The 22085-nt window shown below is 42.0% G+C and overlaps 1 protein-coding gene across 5 annotated transcripts in view; it reads right to left on the minus strand.

Moving 5' to 3' along the window:
* The window catches only part of P4HA1 (prolyl 4-hydroxylase subunit alpha 1), a 68478-nt gene that overhangs the window by 21807 nt on the left and 24586 nt on the right, over positions 1-22085 (minus strand). For 3 of the 5 annotated variants that reach the window (XM_083148452.1, XM_083148448.1, XM_083148450.1), the window contains exons 3-9: positions 16951-17047; positions 12725-12876; positions 10224-10361; positions 9681-9923; positions 6103-6290; positions 5138-5314; positions 4351-4421 (exon numbers count right to left, since the gene is read on the minus strand). In XM_083148452.1, coding sequence (XP_083004578.1) covers positions 4351-4421; positions 5138-5314; positions 6103-6290; positions 9681-9923; positions 10224-10361; positions 12725-12876; positions 16951-17047 — 1066 coding nt within the window. Of the gene's footprint in view, positions 1-3359; positions 3431-4350; positions 4422-5137; positions 5315-6102; positions 6291-9680; positions 9924-10223; positions 10362-12724; positions 12877-16950; positions 17048-22085 lie in introns of all 5 variants that reach the window. The other 2 variants (XM_083148453.1, XM_083148451.1) reach the window with 1 other exon arrangement.

Here is a 22085-nt window from a genome sequence, read left to right on the forward strand (position 1 = left end):
AGCATCTATTATTTTTGCGGAGTAGTCACTGCAGAAGGAGAGAGAGGAAGGGGCAAGGACATTCATAAAAAGGTAGATGAAAGCACATTTACAGAGGAGTAGTTCCTAACAGAACTCTCAAAACTCAAAGTGAATATATCAACAGGGGCAGGATGAGATGCATCCAAGGATATAAAAAAAGCTTAAAGATGTGCTGGTAGCATTAACGGAATTATTCAACCAGTAACAAGCTACAGGTACTATTCCAGAACACTGAAAAAGTACACATCTAGTACCACTGCAGATCGCAGCATGGAAAATGCAATTAACTACAGACCAGTAAGCCTTACGTCAGTAGTATGGAAATAGAAACCACTTAGGGGTAAATTTAATAGGATGAGAGATAGAAAGTGAGAGATTTGGTAAGAAATCTCCAGGTTTTTTTTTAAAAGCGGCAATCATTTACACTGCAAACTGGTTTTGCAGTGTAAATGGATTGCCGCTTTAAAAAAAAACCTGGAGATTTCTTACCAAATCTCTCACTTTCTGAATCTCTCATCCTTTTAAATGTCCCCCTTATAGATAGTTACTAATAAAATATCAAGTATTATATCACATAACTATACTTCAGTAAGGCATTTGACATGGTCCCACATCACAGATGGTTTAAAAAGTTGTAGTAAATAGAGTGAAGTCCCAGGAGGGGGATTGTTACCAGTGGAGTACCCCAGGGATTTGTACTTGGGCCAGTGATTTCAAATCTTCAAATGGTATTGTAGGAAAAAGTATGCCCTTTTGCAGACACAATCATATGCAACAGGATACATACACAATGGGGGGTTGTCCCACAATGCACCCGTGATGCTTTGTGCTGAGCGATCCTTGCATATAATGGAAAGTGAAAAGGGTTGCAATGTTTGGATGCACACCTCAAAAGTAATGCCCCCATGGCTACAAGTTTTTTTAGGTACTTGTTTCCTAGCATGGCGCCCCTGATTTTGATCGTAGTACATCTTATACAATTGCATCGCATCGCATGCAATATAGCGGGATACGATGCATGCAATTTTTAATTGTACAAGCACCCTGATGGGTGCTTACAATGTTAAATGCACCCCCATTGTCAACGCCACCCCCACTATCAACACCAGCCCGAAGCGTGGCGAGCGCACATGGATTACTTTACATGTATTCCGCGTCTGCTCGCCACGCTTCAGGCTCGTATTCCGCGTCCGCTTGCCATGCTTCGGGCTCGATGCACTCGCCAAATTATCTGAAATAAACTCCACGCGGATAGTGGGGGTATGGAAAGGTCGGAGGACTCGTACAGCTGCGCTTGCCACGCTTCGGGTTGGCGTTGATAGTGGGGGTGGCATTGACAATGGGGGTACATTTAACATTATAAGCACCCATCAGGGTGGTTGTACAATTAAAAATCGCATTGCATGCCATTTGCTGCCATGTAATATTTCATTGTACAAGCACTCCTGTTAATTTAACGTGAATATCGCATTGCATACCACTAAGTACGGTATGCGATGGGCACCGTGCTAGGAAACAAGTACCTTTTTTTATTTGTGAATGCATTTAAAAACTTTTTTTTGTACATGATAACTCAGTTTATCTTCTATGTAATGCAATATTCACTTTTCAACTTAGTCCCCATCCCTTTCCACGCATGTGCACCAACGCTTGAGGAGTCAGGTAAACCCATTGGAGAAGAAAGCTGGTGGTTGTTGTCGATGCCAGGACGGAATGGCAGCTTTTACCTCACCATCAGAGTTGAAGTGTTGACCCTTAAGGTGCTATTTCATCTTTGGGAAGACGGTTGCAGCTCCTGCAGTTCAAGGAGGTTTTGCCACACCCGTCGTAGAGCCCCGACCTTGCAGCCTGCGACTTTCACCTATTCCCAAAGATGAAAGAGCACCTTAAGGAGCAACACTTCCACTCTGACTACGAGGTGAAAGTTGCGGTTCGGTGCTGGTATCAACAACCACCAGCTTTTTTCTCCGCCGGGTTTGCCCGACTCGTCTAGCGTTGGCGCACGTGCGTGGAAAGGGATGGGGACTATGTTGAAAAGTGAATAGCGCATTAGATAGAGGATAAACGGAGTTATGTAAAAAGAAAGTGTTTATATGCTTTCACAAATAAAAAAAAAAAAAAAAAACACAACTTATAGCCATGGAGGCATTATTTTACAATCCAGTCTCGTACATTTTTATCCTGACCAACTGTACAGTGACGTTGCTGGCTCACTACCTTGTTTCATATTTACAATTGCGTCTCTGCAAGGCTTTGCATGTTTAACCAAAGCTCAGGCATGATTGAGGTAGAACTGCTTTCCTAACATTAGCCAGACAGAAGTCTAAGCAAATATTATATTTTTAGTTTTTCCTTAAAAAAGCATGCGATCTGGCTTCCGATGTTCACTGTATCGGCAACATCGGAAGCCATATTGCTTGTACACACTATAAAATTGATCTTTATGTATATATTGTTAACATTTGCATGTAAACAATATATACATAACAATCAATCAAAACTACAGTTTCTTCTACCAATGCAGATGCCAGAAACTTGTTGGTACAGCAAACTGTAATAACAAAAAACTAAAAGGATATGCCAAGGAGGAGTAGAGGCTGAGCTGGAAAATAGGCTTTTACAAACTCATAAAAGTACAGTGACCCTTTTGAAAGTAGGAATTCCTAGAATGCCATTAGAAAGCTGTAATTTCCATCCGGCACATCTGAAACGTCACAGGCTGCCCTGCGGCATTCAGCAAGAGCCTGTGGTGTATGCAATCCACCTATTGCTGCCACGTAATGTGTTCAGGACAAAAAGGAGTTTTGTAGTGCCAAGCAAGCCACAAATAGACTGTATTAAAATAGGGGAGACCTCATGATGGAACACAAAGACTGCACCCAGTGTGCCACAGCAGCACTCCTACACACTATCTGGCAGAATAATATCTGTAACGAACATGAAGTACAGCATATATGCCCCGCGAGTCCGGCTGTCAAAACGGCGAGGCTCGCCACTGTATGCAGCAGGCTCCCTGCATTTGCGGCGACCCTTGCCGTTCCAGGGAATCCCCGGAACATATAATAGGGCGAGTGGCCGTCAAGGATGGCCACTCGCTGTACACAACCCCTCACCGCCGCATTGAATACTGCCCATAATGTGCAGACCCCTTCATACAACCAACATAACTTAGCCCTTACTCTACAAACTTGCCAAAACTTTGCCCCAGAACCAATAATGCAAAGCCTTACAGTGAAGTAGAGAAAAGTGAGAAAATTACATTGTGAAATTACAATGACTGATGTTCTACTCATTAGCAAACAGAGTCAAAAGCACAGGCCTGTAGCACTTTACCTTACCTCTTTGAGACTCTGTATTGTGCTGTGGTCAATTGTCCTGTCAGAGGGTCATGCACTGTAGCCCGTTTCAGCTACAAAAAGAGAAAGGACTGGGCTTTAATTTGGGAGCAGGCATGATGCGTGCCGTGCCAGTGGTTCTGATTGGCTTGGGTGAATTTAGGTTAGCAGGACAGTATTCTCTTTATGATAACGGAGAAAACTATTTGGTCTGCAGATTAAAGTCCTTTCGCTTTTTTTTTTATTAGAGACACAGAAAGTGTATCACAGAATGGTGCAGAGTTTCATCAAGTACTTAATAGTTTTGGAAGTTCCAATTTAAAAAAAAAAAAACCTGAGGTTTTTCAAGGCAATCAAATAGAGAAAGTTACATTTTAGCACTGAATTACTCAGTCAAACGCTTCACCATAATAGACAAATCCTGTGGCATCATTAAATGGCCCACATGGTACGGCCGCATTTGCTTACACGTGCATAGCTTTTAATGTTTGAGGCAAGCATAGGTTACTAACAGGATCACCCAGGTAGCTTCTGTAGGTGGCCTGCACTCTTCCACTGCATGGGGTGGTCAAGGGAGAGAGAGAGGGAGAGAGCGACAATATTGCTTTTGTCTTTTGTTTATAGAAATTGCAAAAACACCTGTTTTTTTCTTGTTAGTATGGAGAGATAGTGAATAAATAAAACCAGCCTTCCATACTGATTAAAAATCCAATTTCCTGAGTAAAAGGGTAGTGATCAAAGACAAAATTTCATACCTACTAATTCTGGTGGCTTTCTGGGTAGAGCAGTAGTGACTGCAGTGCACTGCACAGAGAGGGAGAGAGGGTGGCCCCAGAAAAAAACAAGTCTATTGCCAATGAAAATCTCCAGCACTCAAACCAAAACTTTATAACATACGGAGATAACCCAATCTCAACTCCTTGGACCAGGGATCACTGCCTTCCCCAAGCAATGCAGCGTTATATATAGTTTATAGTGAACATTTCAGGCTTACCTTTTGCTAATTCTGTAGTGTGCGGTCTCCAGGACTCCTGTGATAGGGTTTGATATGGTGGCTCGCCTCAGCTGTGAAGCCAACCAATCACATAAGTTGTAACAAAACATAGGCTACCATTCACCCAACCAATCAGAAGCCATTTGGATGCACGTTACAATAGACATAGGTGTGAACAGGAAGCCATTTTTACAGTTAAAACTAGTAGAGGTACTTTTTATTTCATATGTTCAATTTCTAAGTTTATGCTTTGCAGACCACAATTTGTAAGATTTCTGCTGAAAAACTATAATGAATACTCCAGTTTAGTTGTCCATTTAGTTGATCAAAACAAAATGGACAAAGTTTTGCTCTGTGGTCTCACAAGACCAAAAATAAAAATATGTTTTTAGTTATCTGAATGGCAGGTACAATACCATAGCAGCATACAAGTTACATGTTTTAAATGCTATCTGTAATTGAAACAAAGCTTAACAAAAAAAAAAAAACACATGGCAAAAACAATAATAAAAAAAAGGTATAATACAGAGTTACAAGTTTTTGTTGCCTTACGGAAGAACTAGTAATATACTGCATAATTATTGGGGGGGGGGGGGGTTCAATTTGCGAAGTTTCAAATAAAAATGGAATAACTGAAACTGCCAATACAGTAGATGCAAAGTCTAAACAGACTGTGGTTCTCTATGCAAGACAGAAATTCGTAACACAACTGATTGCTTACTCTGTTCAACTCTTGGCTTCAAAAACAAAAAAATGCAAGTTACAAGGGAATGCAATAGTTACTCACCCTTGGCTTTGCTAGCTCTTTGACTTTTGCAATCTCTTCGTCAGAAATGATATCATGAAATCTTACAATACGGGGTCTGTCCCATTCATCCTCTTGCTTTGTAGGAGACAAAATGAATACGGGATTCCTATTTCCATCAAAGTAACGACAGAAGAGTCTCTTTTGCCTGCGAGGAGTCTAAACTCGTGGAGGGAAAAATAAATGAATAACTTTAGTTATGTCACCAATTTTTTTTTTAAATATATAAAAACATACATACAAAAACATACATCTTGCAGTACTGTAAAGCCCTGCAAGAAGAGTAGCCAGCAGCAGGGGGCGATCCATGACTGCTGGCTGTGATGTGGAAAGAGCAGGGAGGAGTTCTGCAGTAGACAGCCTAGGCTGTTGAGCAATCCTATTAGGAACCCCTCTTACAGCCACCCCCCAGCAGCCACTACAGGCATCCATCTCTGACACGATCGCATCAGATGTGACAGTGGGCCTGATTCAGACCTGTTCATTGTGCTGCAAACTTGCTGCAGGTGCATGCAAGAGCCATCTGTGCGAAGACAGCCAGCAAAGGCTGCAGTTACTGGCTGCTTGCAAAGTGATTGACACCCTGCGGCTGTTTGGGGCGGTAACGCTGTGCTTTCCGGGAGTTTCCCAGAAAACACAAGTGTTCCCTGGCCATTGGGAGAGAGGTCCCGCAGCCTCCTCCTCCCCAGGGCCTGAATGAATAATTACTGGCTTTCTGAGTGTTTTTGAGGCTGTGCGTGCACATGGGTGGGATATCTCCCACCCAGGGTTTACCTGCTCGCTGGGCTATGAAAACTCGCAGCCCAGCGAGCAGGTCTGAATTGGGCCCAGCGTCAGAAACAGCCCAGAGACCACACCAGGCAACTCGTTAGTATTAGGCTTCTACTAATTAGGTCTCACACTGTAAGGTCCATTCTGTAAGCTATAACTTCCACAAGTTTTATTACCATTTTAATGCCCTCTCCACGGCACAACATCTCATACTTCTGCCTCTCTGGCAGGTGATCTTTGGGGCGACCTTTCCTTGTTGTAGGCTCTACAGCATCAGAATTGGATGTGATGGACTCATTTGCCTGTTTTGCCATGATGTATTCAAAGTACCGTAGATTGCCATTCCCTCTTTGATGTTCAGGATCTAGAATTGAAATTGGCGCAGGATTAGTGAAGTGTGTAAAACATACTATAAAATCGTGTTATAAAAAAAGGGTTAATAGCACTTTAGGTAAACTGTCCACATGTCTGTCACAGAGGACACATTTGTTGGAACTTGCAAACAGTTCATTCACCTTCTCCTCAACCATAACAAAGTTTTGCTTGAACTAGGACTTACTTGCTGTAAACAGATTGAGGCTGTTTCAAATTGTCCTGTTATGTGCAGTCTACAGACATTTAAAACATCCTACAGACTAAACGCAAAACAACTTTCAAAGTGTCCATCAGCAGTACACAAGTCTTAAATTGCACATAATTACGATGAATATCTCATCTCCACAGGAGCGATACTTACAATGGGTATAGATTGGTATTCACTGGGAGATGGCACTTTAAGAATTTTAATCAGTGTGACTGCTCCTTTCCCTCTATACCCCTCCTACAAGACAGTCTTAGTAATCATGGAGAGCTGAGAAGCAATGAAAGAGGAGAAAGTCTAAAGAATATATAATTTGAAAGAGAAAAAACCCAGATAACATATCATGTAATAATGATGGGACATAACCACCTTACAGGCAGTGAGCATTGTAGGGATGACGATCGATGGAAGTCCGCTCAACAACACCGGGTACTTGTTTCCTAGCAGGGCGCCTAGATTTCCTACGTATGCTAACATAGTGAAATCGCATCGCATCGCATGGCTTTTTGTGGCTTGAGATGTGAGATGCGATCTCAGTAGTTAATATGGTAAAACACCACCACTCTCCACATCACCCCGAAGTGTGGCGAGCATAGCGAGCCCTGCGAGGGGCGGCGGAACGCGTCCGCGGACCTTTTCATACCCTCACTATCCACGTCGGCGTGGAGTGGACTTTATACAGTGTGGCGAGCGCAGCAAACCACCGAGCCCGAAGCATGGCGAGCCCCACAGAATACATGTAAAAGTAATCCGCGTATATGCTCGCCACGCTTCGGGCTCGGTGGCTCGCTGCACTCGCCACACTATATAAAATCAGCTCCACGCCGACATGGATAGTGGGGGTATGAAAAGGTCGGAGGATGCGTTCCGCTGCCGTGCTTCGGGATGACGTGGAGAGTGGTGGTGTTTTACCATAAGAACTACTGAGATCACATCTCACATCACAAAAAAGGGCCATGTGATGTGATTTCACTACGCAGAATAGCCCACTAAGCAAATAGCTTAGTGGGCGCCCTGCTAAGAAACAAGTACCCAACATCGCTGTCAAATGAAGATGCTTTAAGTATTGAAAAGACTAAAAAGGTCCCTGCTGTAACCAATTTTCCCTCCGAAGAAGGGGCCATGGTTCATACACCAGCAGATGGCAGAGACTGGAGTACCAAGTCCTGCATTGCCAGTCAGGAGTTATCAAGAAAACCCAGAGTGGTTCTCTTGATTCGCTGAAGAGGAGGCAACAGAGGAAACGAATACTCCCAAGGAGCTACAAGCACATCCACTGCCACAGCGTCAGGATCAGGAGAGTTGGATAGATACAAGGGAAGCTTGTGATTGTTCCTGGAGGCCATGAATTTGAACTGGAGAAGACCCCACCTGCAAGTAAACAACCGAAATACATAAGGGTGCAGAGACCATTCCCCTGGATCCACGTCCTGCCGACTGAGGTAGTCAACCTCCCAATTCCCTGTAAAGAACATGGCCGACAGAGTGCAAGCATGGGACTCCGCCCACACCTGGATCCTGAAAATGTCTCACATGGCTATGCGACTTCTTGTGCCTTCCTGGCGATAGATATACGCCACAGTAGTGGCATTGTGCACACCAAGAAGATGAGTCTGTTGGAGAGCCAAAAGGATCTCTCTCACCTTAAAGATATTTATTGGTAAACGCATCTCTTGTGGAGCCCAGAAACCTTGGAAGTGCTCCATGCATGACACCACACTCCAGCCAAGCAGGCTTGCATCTTTGTCCAATTCCACACATCGAGTCTCCATCCTGCAGAAGGTGGTGAAAGTCCAACCACCAAAGGAGAAAGGCCTCTCAGGAGGAGCCCAGGAAAAAAGCAACCAGCTCAGGAGAGCTCTAATCTAAGACTGGCTTGTCAGAGGGATATAGATTGAAATTCATAAAAGTTCCAGCTCCCAGTGACTACCAATCTATACCCATTGTAGCTAACACTCCAGTGGCCCCTGCTGGATTAAAGAGAAATACAGAATAGGAAAGTAACATTTTGAAACTTTCACAAAGACACTCATCAACAATGTAGTGGTGTAGTTGAGGCATATAACTATTCACGTTTTAAATGCCTTTAGTTCAAAACCACTAACCTAATTTTGTGGCTTTTCAAGAAATCACAGGAATATTAAACAATGGTCATTTTAGGGATTTCGGTATAGAACTATGGCATTAATAATCAAACCTTGACATGTTCAGGATTGTGACTGTGGATTTAAAGGAAAGTCTTTCAATAAAACCTAACCCTAACTAGTGACATTTTTGCGGTGTAGATACCATAACTCTCCACATTATGAACGGTCACTGTTGACAACCTGACTGCAAACCGTATCTAGTAAACGGACAACTTCATATACAGATAAATCAGATCGCATGGTGTAACCTTATAGAATACATATTTAATTCAAATGATGATGTACAAGATAGATAATGCTGTCCTAAACCCCTTTATTTCATTGGAAAAGTGTCAAAACTACCTCTAATTGATGAGCGGAGCTTCAAAATAGACTGGTCAATCATTACACCAACGATGCAAGTCCAAATTATCTGACAAATATGAGCTGTATGAGAATACAACCATTTTTACCCTTATGAAACCACACTGCAGCCACGGGGCCCCAATTAAACCATTTTTGCTTGCATCAAACTGTAAAGAGGCCCATAAACACTTACCAATCCCTGCTGCCAACAATATCAGCATCAGCGTGAAGCCAGCATCGGCAAGTGCATACATACTTGCCGATGCCAAAGGAGCATCGTTAAGCAAAAAAACTCAGTACATGTTCAGATGAGGGAGGGGGATGTTAACGATATGCAGGAGTGCACATCGTTAACGATATTGCATGTACACACTGGACGACATAGTAATAGATATCACTCAGAACGGCCCGTCTGAGTGATATATTTTACAATCTTGTCTAGGGTGTATGGGGCTTAACTCTTCTATAGTAATAATTATACCAAATCCGTTCTTTATGTTCAAAAGCATTTTTGACATAAAAGTCCAAATACATCTCTTTATTTTGTTAAGTGCTTCCAAACCTTCTGCCGAGACCGTCTGACCCCAGCACAGCTTAAACAGTAGTTTGAAATTGCTATTCTAGTACGTACTGTGCCAGGAACACAGATGCAACAGATTACCTTTACATTGTGGATGCTTACCTAGCTCTAGTAGTTTTTTGGTTAGCATCAAGGCTTTGTCCAAGTCTCCTTGTTGGTATACGGAATAACTGAGGTAATCGAGAACCAAGACTTTGTCAATAGAAGAAGATTCCTCTCCAGCATTCAGCTGATTCAGAGCTTGCTCCATCCAGAGCTCCGTGTGGTAATAGTCAGCTTCTGAGTATGAGACCTTGCCCAAGTCAAAGCAGTCTTCAGCAGTCATTGCCGTTTTGTGTGTTACACCTATGGAAGATCAGAGTTAGGAACTCCTATAAACAACTCCATCCCTTACCTAATGCCAGTGGCATAAAATACTGATAAGGTAAAATTTTGTAGGTACAGTACTTTATTAACTGAAAAGCTTTGCAGCAGAAAGAATGATATATAATACACACAAAAACCAGATGGTACAGCATAGAAGTTATCAACTAAACAAGGGAGGTGATTAGTTTTAAATTAATAACATGCATTTTAGGTGACCTATATAGGAGATTCCCCATACAGCAAGGTTAATGAAAGGCAAAGCAATAAACACATCATTACCTGGCAGGCCTCCCTTGGAGATTAGCTCTGTGTCTAAGTTATACGTATCCTGTAGCCGGAGCAAAGCCTTAGCTGCTCCCTTCTGGTCTTCATCATTGGGGAAATACTGACGTTGGATAGTAAGGTTGGAGATGAATCCTTAAAACAAAAACAAATAGTTGCTTAAAAACAAAAACACATTAAACAGGGATGGCCATTGTTGTATGATTATATACAGTATATTTACTACTGTTTGGGAAGGCAGCCCATCTTTATATATGGTTGCTGCATGAGGCAGCATACTGTGGTACTGCCACATAGTGCAGCCTCCTGCAGTCATTAAACTATTAGTAGGAGCGTGCATCCTGACCCCACCACCTTCCCCATGCTAAAGTACAGCATGTTCCAGCTACTAATGCTGACTACCCTGTGCCAGCTCCTTCTAGGATCAGGTAGTGAGAACAACGCTGCCTGCTACTACATGTAAGCTATAGTCTAGCAGGAGCATGTATACGGTTCCAGTACAAAATGCTGTGACATTTAGCCCGCAATGATCTAAAAAGGACACATAAATAAAACTAAGGATTTCATTAAAAGACATACACTTCTACGGACAGTTTATGAATTAAAAAAATACATTTGGATTTATTTTTTTGTTGTCTGGGAGGTATGTACTGTATTATTTTGATGTGACATCAGGACGAGGAGAAATAAATAAAGTGTAAAGAAAAATCCACAGACACTTTATACTCGGCCTGTGTTTGTTCTTGTTCCGCTGAGCAATAACAGACATCCACGCAAGCAAACGATAGTATTGAATAGATTTTGTACAGAGAAAAATAAAAGAAATGTTACAAAGCAACTTGGGTATCTGCACTCTCAGGCCATTCACTGTAAGGGGCATGCATCGTGAATTGGCACTCAGTCAGCCCACTCCTTCTGCAACTGGTACATCTGCTTCCTTTCACTTGAATGAGGAGAGAGGAGAGAGTGCATTTGCGAACTACAGTATGCAGATTGCATTTTACGTCTGTAACCAACTCAGAATAGTGGTTTTCAACCTGGATGCAGACAGCAAGGGATACAGGATGGTGGTCCAGAATCAAAATCAACTTATTTATGATCAATGTGATAAGCAAAATCAGAGCGTTTTACCCTCTGTCTATCTCTTCACTGGCTCCCCCTTCCTTTCAGAGTTCTCTTTAAACTCCTCACCACCACCTACAAGGCTCTCTCCTCCTCCTCCACTGATCTCCATCCACACTCCCTCCCCTCCTCTTCGCTCAACCGTTGACCGCCGCCTGACCTCTCACCTAATCACCTCCTCCCACTCCCATGTCCAAGACTTCTCTCTCGCTGCCCCCCCCTGCACTGGAACAACCTCCCGCCACCGATCAGGCTTTCTGATTCCCTTACCTCCTTCAAGCGCTCCCTCAAAATCCACTTCTTCCGACTAGCCTATCCCTCCTCCTCTGAACCTCTTTCGCTCCTCCTATCCTGCCTACCCTACCCCTCCATCCATTCCCATCCGTTCCTACTTACCCTATTGTTTTTCGTTCGTCCACCCACCTCCTTTTAGTCTGTTAACTCTTATGAGTAGGGCCCTACTTCCTCACATACTCACCCTACCTCTTTACCTCACCAGCGCTCCTGCCCTGTTCTTCCCTTCCTCTACTTCATCTTCAGTCTCCTCGACAATTTCTACACCTACTTTAGAACTGATGCTGATTTTAGCTATACCCCTATTTATGCTGTATTTTATCAACACACCCTGTACGTTACCTTGTAGTTTGTTTTTTTTGTTTGCTATGTACGGCGCTGTGGACACCTTGTGGCGCCTTATAAATAAACAAACTACTGGTGGTTTTTATAAAAAAATAAAATGATGGCCTATAATGGATCCTGAATAAAATGTGATATGTTGTCTAAAGAGGGTCCTAGAGTTAGTGAATTAATTTTCAAGACTTTCAAGCAAGAGGTTTATCATGACGTGGGCTATTAATTCAAAATAAATATAATATAGAACAATTTGTTCAGTATGGGCCATCTCCAAAAGAAAGAGTGATAGAAAAGTGACCAAACAGGGTATCTATAACTGACGAGTTTGGGAGGATGTGTAAAAGATAAAAATAAAAACAAAATCTTGAAAAAAAGCTTAGATTAATTTGTAGGAGGCCAAGAAAAAAGTTTTTGAAAACAGTTTTATCTACAGCTTTCACACAGAAATATCCTTAAATCCTGGCTTTTACTAGTTATTTGATTGCCGGTCATTTTGTAGTTTGCAGTCAAGTCAATGCTTGGGTTATGAATTTGTGTGGATTTTGCCAATAGCACCTAAACAAATGAATTTCAATTCCACACAATGAGATGTAAAGATACCAAAAGCGTAACAGTTCATATAATAGTAATGTATACAAAGAGGTGTTCTCCATATCCATGATAAGATGTATATAGCACAATTATTAATTACATACACAAACTGCATGTAAATATTTTGCCCAGCGGCATGTGGATATATTTACCATCTGACATATCCTTGAGCACCAGATTCTCGACTTCTAGCCATTCTGTGTTGAGCCTCTTCATTAATTTGAAAGCATTGACTGGGTGACCCAGGAATCCCTCCGGGTCCTTCACAGCAATTTCTGACACTGCCTCAAATGCGTCAGCCCACCTGAGAACAAAAAAGGAAGGTCACTTTAGAGATCAGAGCCTCAACTGCTCATTCAGATCACAAAAATCAACCAGCACATCATCCTTAAAACAGAGGTGAGGTGTTAATCATTTACGTTTACATTTTAACTCACCATATTCTCAGCCCTATGCTGAAGTGTCAATCCTTTCTACCAAGGAATTTTTATGGAAAACTAATTTGTATGATTTCTATTCGGTATTCGTGACGGTGTTCGGTTAACCTTGCCCACCTACTGTTCTCTTGGGGTAAACACGTTTTAGAATGGTTCCTTTCAGTAACATACTGATTCAGTGAAGCAAAAAAGCAAGTAATTTTGTGTCTAGAACAAACCATATCTGGAACAATCCAGTGCAACATGGTTTTGCCCATTTGCTTTTTTTGTTTCCTAACAAACCTTAATCAGGCCCATGGAATAGCTGGATCTGTCCCAAGTTGGCTGCTTACATGAAGAAACAAATGTGAGCATTTTAACCGGTCTTGAATTGATAAGCTTCACTAAACGTTGCATTGCATTAAATATGCATTAATAAAACAAACAGATTATCTAGTTCCAATATTTACAGACCACAAAATGAAATAATTTCTTGAGTCAAATTAATATTTTGTACAAGCAGGGCACATAAACCTATGTACAGTAATTGATAGACCAACATGCTGTAGTAATTCAGCATGGATCGCTAATCGGCTGATTCTCAAAATTGACAGAAAACGTGCATGGATCATATATGCAATACCCTTGCAGTTTGACTGACCGGAAGCTGGAATTTGGGGGTGGAAACCTGCAGTTTTCCATCTGGGTCTGAAATAAAGAAAACATGCGTGCCCAGGCGTTTTCAGGGTGGGTCTCAGCGATGTCGTGATATGATGGCTGCGGGGGTTCTGCATATGCCAGGCTACGGTGCACAGCAGCCATGGGCCCCAGTCAACATTCTAATCAGATCAATGTGTTATATTTGTAGATATGATCATTGTCTGTATGGTCAATGTCTAACATGCCAAGCATGTCTAACATGCCAATAAAATATAACACACCCATTTTTTCAGCGCTTTCAGTTTCTTTAAAGGGAAGAATACATTGCATAAGCTGCCAAGATCTTGTGGGAAATAAACACATGGCAATTGTGATGAAATAACAGAAGCTTTGTAGCTGGGATACTTTATTTTCTCTGTACGGATATGCGATGGTAAAGAATTAACAAATGCCCCCTGATGTGTGAAAATTTACTGAAAGTAACACTTTCTCTTGGAGTTTGGTGTGGTCTGACAGTAATGCTGTTGGCAGTAAAAGTGTCGCCCACAAAATGTGGAAGTTATGTTATATAAAGGATTTTAACAGTGTCAACATTTTATAGCTGGGTACACACTGGAACAACCAGCAACCGTTAAGACTTTACAAAGTAATTTACTTGAGGCCAGAACAAGCATATACACCCTACAATTTTGCTAATGAGTAAACTGTATATCACGTCAATAGAAGAATATAAAAGATAATTGGTTCTAAGCGCTGTCTGTTGGAATGCACATCACCTATATCCATGGTTCCCAATCTGAATCACTGCGCCTAGAGTATCAGTCTTTTTTCAAGCCCTAGTCCAAACTTTTTTGATAAATTAAAAAATAAACACACACACACACACACACATATATATAACGGTAATTAAATTGTGCTCAAATGTCACCTTTAGGTTCAGTTGTGTAGTGGTTGTGATTTATGGTGTCCAATATTTTATGATTGGCAGCCACCCGCTTTAGCCACTGCCTATTACTTTGACAATAAATAATTTATTTTGGTTCTGGACCACCAATATGAGGTACTCCTGCATGTGTTTTACTGTGGCTAGGCACACTGTTTAGGAATCACTGACCTATACTACAAATATTGTACACATTAATACACTAAAGTACCTTGCGTTGCTCAGATTTCAATATTGAATTTATTAAATTATCAATAATTTGGATAGAATGGTCTGCATTTTAAAAATAACTAGCAGCTTGTGCAACACACTGAGGTGGTTGGCCAGTGTAGATTTTTTGAGTGTCCCCAGCAGTGATCCAGATGCTAGGTCGATAAGGTCTACCTGACAGTTAATAGGTCTACTTGCATATGTTGACATGGTCAAAAGGTAGATTTGAGTTTTTGGGGATACCGTTTCAGACTGTAGTCCACATAGATGGTAACGTATGCCAGAAGCAAATGGTAGTGGAGCGAGGAGCATGATCAGAAAGCATGGCTAGCAAAGCCAGCCATGCAAGGGGACATGGTGCACTCATTTGAGGTCCTAATGCACAAGTGTCGGCATTGACACACACAAAAAAAATGTAAAAAACTCATGTCAAACTTTTAAATGTCAACCTTGGCTTGTGTTAACTTTGTCACCGTCGACCTAGACATTATCTACTTAATGAACCACTCCCTCGCCAGTAGCCCTAATCCTCAGATTTTATTACTGTTCAGTTTTATTTTGCAAGATGGGTTTTAAGCTTTCCTTCTATTAGTAAAGTTGCTATTCAAATCCTTTTGCTTACACAATATTTTTGTTTCAGTTATTATCTCCATTTCTGTCAGTTATTTTACTTCATTGATTTAGGATTGTCAGGGCACTGAATTATGGTCATTTGTCAGTTATTATGGTTCATTCAAATATTCATCCAAATCAAGGTGGATCTGTGCTGAAGACTGGGACAAGTATAATAGTGTGTGAGAATCAGAAAGTGAGAGATTTTGGGAGAGTTTTCCCATATTTTTAAAGCGCCAATCAGTTACACATATAAAACAAGGTAGATTTTGCAATGTGATAGAAAGGGAAAACTTCAGTTTTCAGTGTAAATGATTGCCGCTATAAAAAAAAGATGGGAAAACTCCCAAAATCTCCCACTTTCTGATACTCACACCCTATTAAACTCTCTATGGGTTAACGCACATAACGCTATGCACATGCACGGACATAACGCTATGCACATGTCCATTGCCCTACCAGCAATGCACATTGTTTTGTCCATTCTGTCTTATGTACAGTGACCAAGAGGGGTGTCTGTGATCTTTGTCACAATTGCATGTGGTGGACCTACACACACAGTGTCTCAGATGACGACTTGGTAGTTTATTCTCATCCGCAGATACAGCATAGCAGGTGACATTCATAACACAATTGGTATCACAGGCAATAGCATACAGGCATAGCAAACTCCTAAAAGGCTCCAATGGTCCCCAGTCTAACCCACACCCCCAGCCTATCACTCGGGTAGATAGACCACCATTGAGAGCAAGGAGACTCTGCCATGGGAAGCCTTAAATCAGGACATCCCAGGTGCTGCTGATTACACCTGGGATTCTGCTACTACTAACAAAACCTGGTCTGGATCCTCCACATTACTTTCATGTGGGGGAATGCTGACTCTGCCACACTGTAAAGTTCTAACGGCAATCAAATCTTGCTAATCTATTTGCTGCAGTGTTTAATCATGAATATTGCTTTCAAATGTACCCTCCACGCTCATTCATATTGTCTCTAGTGTTGCAACCATTTCTTGGAATAATCTTTCATCCTGCTCAGCCGCTAAGCTTTTACAACACTTGCTCTTTACGTGACATAGACAAGCCCATAAATTGACCCTGAATTACTTCCTATACTGGCCTGAACAATTAGAATGTAATATCAAAATGTGTTATTATTCTCCCTCACACAGACTACGGCCCTTATTCGGATCGGATAGCAGAACAAATTTGTTCTCAAAATGGGCAAAACCCATGTGCACTGCAGGTGGGGCAGATGGAACATGTATAGAAAGAGTTAAATTTGGGTGGGGTGTGTTGAAACTGAAATCTGAATTGCAGTGCAGTGTAAAAATAATGCAGCCAGTATTTACCCTGCACAGAAACAAAATAATAACATGTTACATCTGCCCCACCTGCAGTGCACATGGTTTTACCCATTTTGAGAACAAATCAGATCCGAATAAGGGCCTATGTTCTTTGAGCAATGTTCACAATCTTGGGGCCACAAAACCTTTTCACACTGGATGAAATAGGCAAGGCAAAAGTATAAAACTCACTTTTTAATCTGTTCTAGCTTCATCTCTTCTGCTTTTATATACTCTTTTAGTGACGTCACTAGATCCTTCTCAGTATGGAGCAAGTCAGTCATGTGACCTAGAATACAAATTACCGAAAAATCATTAACACCACAAATACATTCTGGCTGATATTTCATATTTAAAAGGATGTGTGGATAAAATCTGGAGCACCCTAGCAGTTTATATTTGCAGCACGAAAAAAAGGCTAAGCTATCATTCCTTTAGAAATGCTAATTAGCCAAAAAAGTGGTCTCTAAGTAGATGAAGGCTACAGTAGATTAGCTAGTGTTGAAGTACAGGAAAACTTGTACCGGTTACTTAAAAAAAAAAAAAAAAAAAAGAAGAAGAAGAGAGAAGAAGGAGTGGGGTAAAGAATAGAAAAAAAAAAACACAACAACTGCAGAATTGAAATTTAGATCTTCTGATAATCATAATAATCATACAGTCAAATGTGAATGCCTTGAGACTGAAGTCATTCTTAACCAGAACTTGCCAAAACATTGATCGTGATCTACCGGTAGATTGCAACCAACTAAACTAAAATAAATCTGTAAAAGACATCTGGGAGCTTCCGAAGCCCAGCTCCCAGTAGTGTAGTGCACCACTGACTGAACTGGGACAAGGGGCCTACAGCAAAAAGGTGAGTCAAAGATTGACATGGGGTTTTTCACCTGAATGTCGTCAGTGTCGACATGGACGTTTAAAGTGGACAGCATCCCCTCGCAGTGCTTTGGGCACGGTGCCTCGCTATGCTCGGCACACTATTTTATTCTCCCACCACGTCCTAGTGGATGGTAGGGCATGAAATACCGCTTGTCAGCTCAAAAAAAAAAACCCATGTCGACCGTTTGACTGTCGACCTAATGCTTGTGTCAACCTTTATGCTTGTTGACCTAATGGTTGTCTACCTGTTTGCTGTAGACACGTTGTCCGGATCCCACCCTGACGAGAGAGAGAGAGACGAGAGAGAGAGAGAGAGAGAGAGAGACGAGAGAGACGAGAGAGACGAGAGAGACGAGAGAGACGAGAGAGAGAGACGAGAGAGAGAGAGAGAGACGAGAGAGAGAGAGAGAGAGACGAGAGAGAGAGAGAGAGAGAGACGAGAGACAGAGACAGAGACAGAGACAGAGACAGAGACAGAGACAGAGACAGAGACAGAGAGAGAGAGAGAGAGAGAGAGAGAGAGATTGGATGCCAGCTGAACAACACAGAATGTGGACTGGCTTGTGCTAGGTCACATGAGGAAAAACAAGATGGTGGCACAAAGTACCCCGATCCAGTGGGAGAGGAACCTCATTAAATCCATGGAAGACTTCACAGTATAGTTCATGGACACCATATTTACAACAAACCATTGGTAAAGAAAAAAATTCCTTCTTTATTTTATTATTTATGATGTGTCTGGCGATCACCTGCACATTCACGTTATTAGTAACAGCTTGAAAAAAAAGCTTTAAAACGCATTGGTGTATAATGAATATAACTAGTACCCTACATTTGGAGTGAGTACTAGCTTCTTTGCACTGAGTGACTTTTATTGAATGAGAGGTGAACTTCAGCAAGTTTCTTAAAAGACTCATTTACTTTATACTGGACACAAGACAGATGCGTAACTTCATCCCAGTTGTTAAGAGGCAACTTGATGTTTGGTGCCCCCCTTAAAAAAGACTGACTTAGATTTAGCCATCTGCAGCATGTAGAATCAGCATTAAATGGAGAGTCCAATTTAACAGTCCAGGAGCAGTGGCAGGTGTACCATTACTTTCTGAAATACAGGCTGAGCGGTACCAGGTGGGATCTCAGGTGGGAGCTCCTGAGATGGAAGTCAACTGACTATGCAGCAGCAGCAGGTGCTCAGCAGAACTCTGTTGGAAGAGTACCAGACACACATTCGGATCCCGCTATAAACCACACAGGCGTTGCTGTACATCCAGGTGCCCCTTCACGGATTGAAGGCAGGAGACTCCATTGCCTCTGGTAGTTAAGCCCCTGATGTAAGAACCCTGGGGCATAACTACATATCTGGGTTTACTAAAATACTGTGCAATTTGGCGCTGCCTACCTGAAAGGTAATGCTAGTCACGCAGACACATATACACGCAGACACATCGACTTCAAATCTCCTCCACTACAGGAGTTGAGATCACACAGCTCCGGCTGATCCTGACACCCCGGGCGCAAGCTTAGCAGCCGAACCCGGAAGTGACGGAAGACGCCGTGGAGCAGTGTGCTACTACTGCCGCCTGCCCGCACAAGTCTGCAGCCAGATCTCCGGCGAGGGACCTACGAGACCAGGTATCGGGTAAGAGGTTAGTGTATCACCGGGTGGTTTGGGACGCCAACACCCGGTGACACTCACCGTCTCACCTTGACCTCACCTACTGACTGCTTTCGCGGAACTTTGTTTTCATTGTTATGCCTACATCCCCCCACGGACAGTTATAGCCTGAACTTACCATCCAAGTACCTACTTGTACGGCTTGTATACTGCCCTCCACCCCTCACCCACCCAGTTCCCTGTGAGACATTATCACAGGGGCTATATCCCCCACTATCCCCGCAGTAACATCTCATCCCTCCCTGCCATTCAGTTTGCTAAAACATCACCAGACTTGCAGCAACTGCTTGGTTGGCAAACGTTGTTATACTGCATTATTTTATCTTGCACACCAATAAACCTCTTAAAGGATTAATACGTTTCTTTACACTTTCTTTCCATATATCTAATTTTGACTAGCATTACCTTTCAGGTAGGCAGCGCCAAATTGCACAGTATTTTAGTATATCCTAGGGGGCTGGGGAATCCCCCTTTATTTGGCAGCGCCTCAAATCACAGGTTGAGCGCAATAACCATCCCTTAACCTATATCTGGGTTTAGGTATAGATGATAGACAATGTTTAGGTCGTCAGTCTAACGGTCGACAGCTAAGAATGGTCGACATATCCTAGGTCAACAGTGACAGAATGTCAAAATATACACTGTCGAAACCAGTTCATCAATATTTTTGTATGTCTATGTCAACACGGACACCATATACGTATACTGTGTCGCTTTGAATGGCTCGCCATGCATCGGTCAGAGTGCCTCAGTGTGCTCGCCACACTAACTCTATGCCCACTTGGATACTAAAGTAGGAGCGAAATAGTTTTCTTTTTGAAATCATGATCTTTAGATTGTCAACCAGGGACCGTATACCGTTATCTTTAGGTCCCATAGCAAAAGTTTGTAAGGGCCCCTATATGCCAACCAGAGGTGATAAATGTATACTACACATGTGACTGACAGAGAGGAGGGGGCCCCCTCTGCTCTGGGTAGTTCTGAATATCTAATAGGAACCTCAAAACATTGGGGAATACCACTACTATTCTAAAGACTGTTTTTCATAGACAATTGTGACGAGCACCATACAGGTTGACTTTATATATTTTGCATCTAGCCTGAAGGTTTGTTTTGAGTCATTATCTTGCTGTAGGATGAAACCTTGATCAACTAAGAGCAGACCATAGGGTACTGCATGGTGCTACACAAAGAGAGTGGCAGACCTTTTGGTTAAGAGTGCCAGTCACTCTATACAAGTGGCCCCCTTGGGATTCAGCAAAAGAGCCACAGACCATCTCTTGCTCCTCTATGTATAACAGTTTGTGTCATAGGGGTTTATTTACCAAGTGGTGGCTTGTAAAAGCCATCTTTACTGCATGTTTAAAAACACATAGATTAAAAGGGATAAGTTCTTTAAAATAACCAAAATGTGTATTTTGCACTTTTTAATTAAGGGGTAAAACATACCATCAACCAGCAGCCTTTACAAGCTTCTGCTTAGTACATACACCCCTGTAAATTAGGTCAATATGGACACCGTATTAGTGTACTGCGTCCCCTCACATTGTTCACAGCACTCGCCATGGTGCCTCCCTGCGCTCCTTTGGGATGGTAAAGTATTAACAAGTCAGTTATTAATAAAACAACTAAATGGAATATGAAAAACTCATGTCGACCTTTTCAATGTCAACCTTATGCATGTCGACCTATTGATTGTCAAACTAATATCGGCATAACCAAAAAGACCAATGTTTACACTAATGTCCAGTGTCGTTATTAGGTTCTTCTACCGCTCCCCCGGACTCACGCATTTGTGACTTATAAAGACCTGATCGCGTAGCACAAAAATGGACAAAACCATGCTGCACTGCGGGTGAGGTAAATGTAACATGTGCAGAGTGTTAAGCTGGCCATACACCTAAAGATTGTTGGTTGGATCTGGTTGGTTGGAACCAAAACCTGGTAATATCTGAATGACAGTTTGTCAGTTTTCCATCATTTCCAAGCAAATTGTCAATTGTCATTTGCGCTCATCCGTAACCAGATTTTCGTTCTGTCCAGCCAGATCAGATCTGTAGGTGTATGGCCAGCTTTAGATTTGAATGAGGTGTGTTCAAAGTGAAATGTAAAAATTGCAATGTAAAAATAATGCAGCCAGTACTCTGCACATAATCAAAATAACTCCCCCAAATCTAACTCTCTGCACATGTTACATGTGCCCCACCCTGCAGTGCAACATGGTTTTGTGCATTTGAGAAAAATGTGCTTTACAATCAAGTCTGAATAAGCGGATAGTGGGAAATTGTGGACTGCATTTGGAAACCCCCTCTAGAAATCCTGCCACTGCAAAAACCCTGCATGATGAACCAGGAGTTTCAAATTTAGATTAATCAGACCTTCTTCCAGTTTCAGTAGTTCACTGGCGGAGCACCATGTCGCAGCCAATCTTATTTTTTCACTACAGAAAAACAGCTGTAAGTATTAACCCATTACTTGTATATTTTGTTTTTTTAAAGGCTTTTATGAAATCTACAGTAAGGCCGTTATACAACTTTTAACCAGTGGTCTATATTTGAGAGAGTCCTGTATTTGCATTTGTAATTAGAAAGGATTAAATAGCATTTTACTATAGAGCCCCATACACACTAGGCGACAAATTCTTCTTAGATGGACAAAACCATGTGCACTGCAGGTGGGGCAGATGTTACTTGTGCAGAGAAAATTAGATTTGGGTGCGGTTTTACTTCAAAGTGAGATCTATATTGCAGTGGAAAAATAAAGCAGCCAGCATTTA

This window comes from Crinia signifera, chromosome 6, assembly GCF_055691185.1.
Source record: "Crinia signifera chromosome 6, ASM5569118v1, whole genome shotgun sequence".
NCBI lineage: Eukaryota > Metazoa > Chordata > Amphibia > Anura > Myobatrachidae > Crinia > Crinia signifera.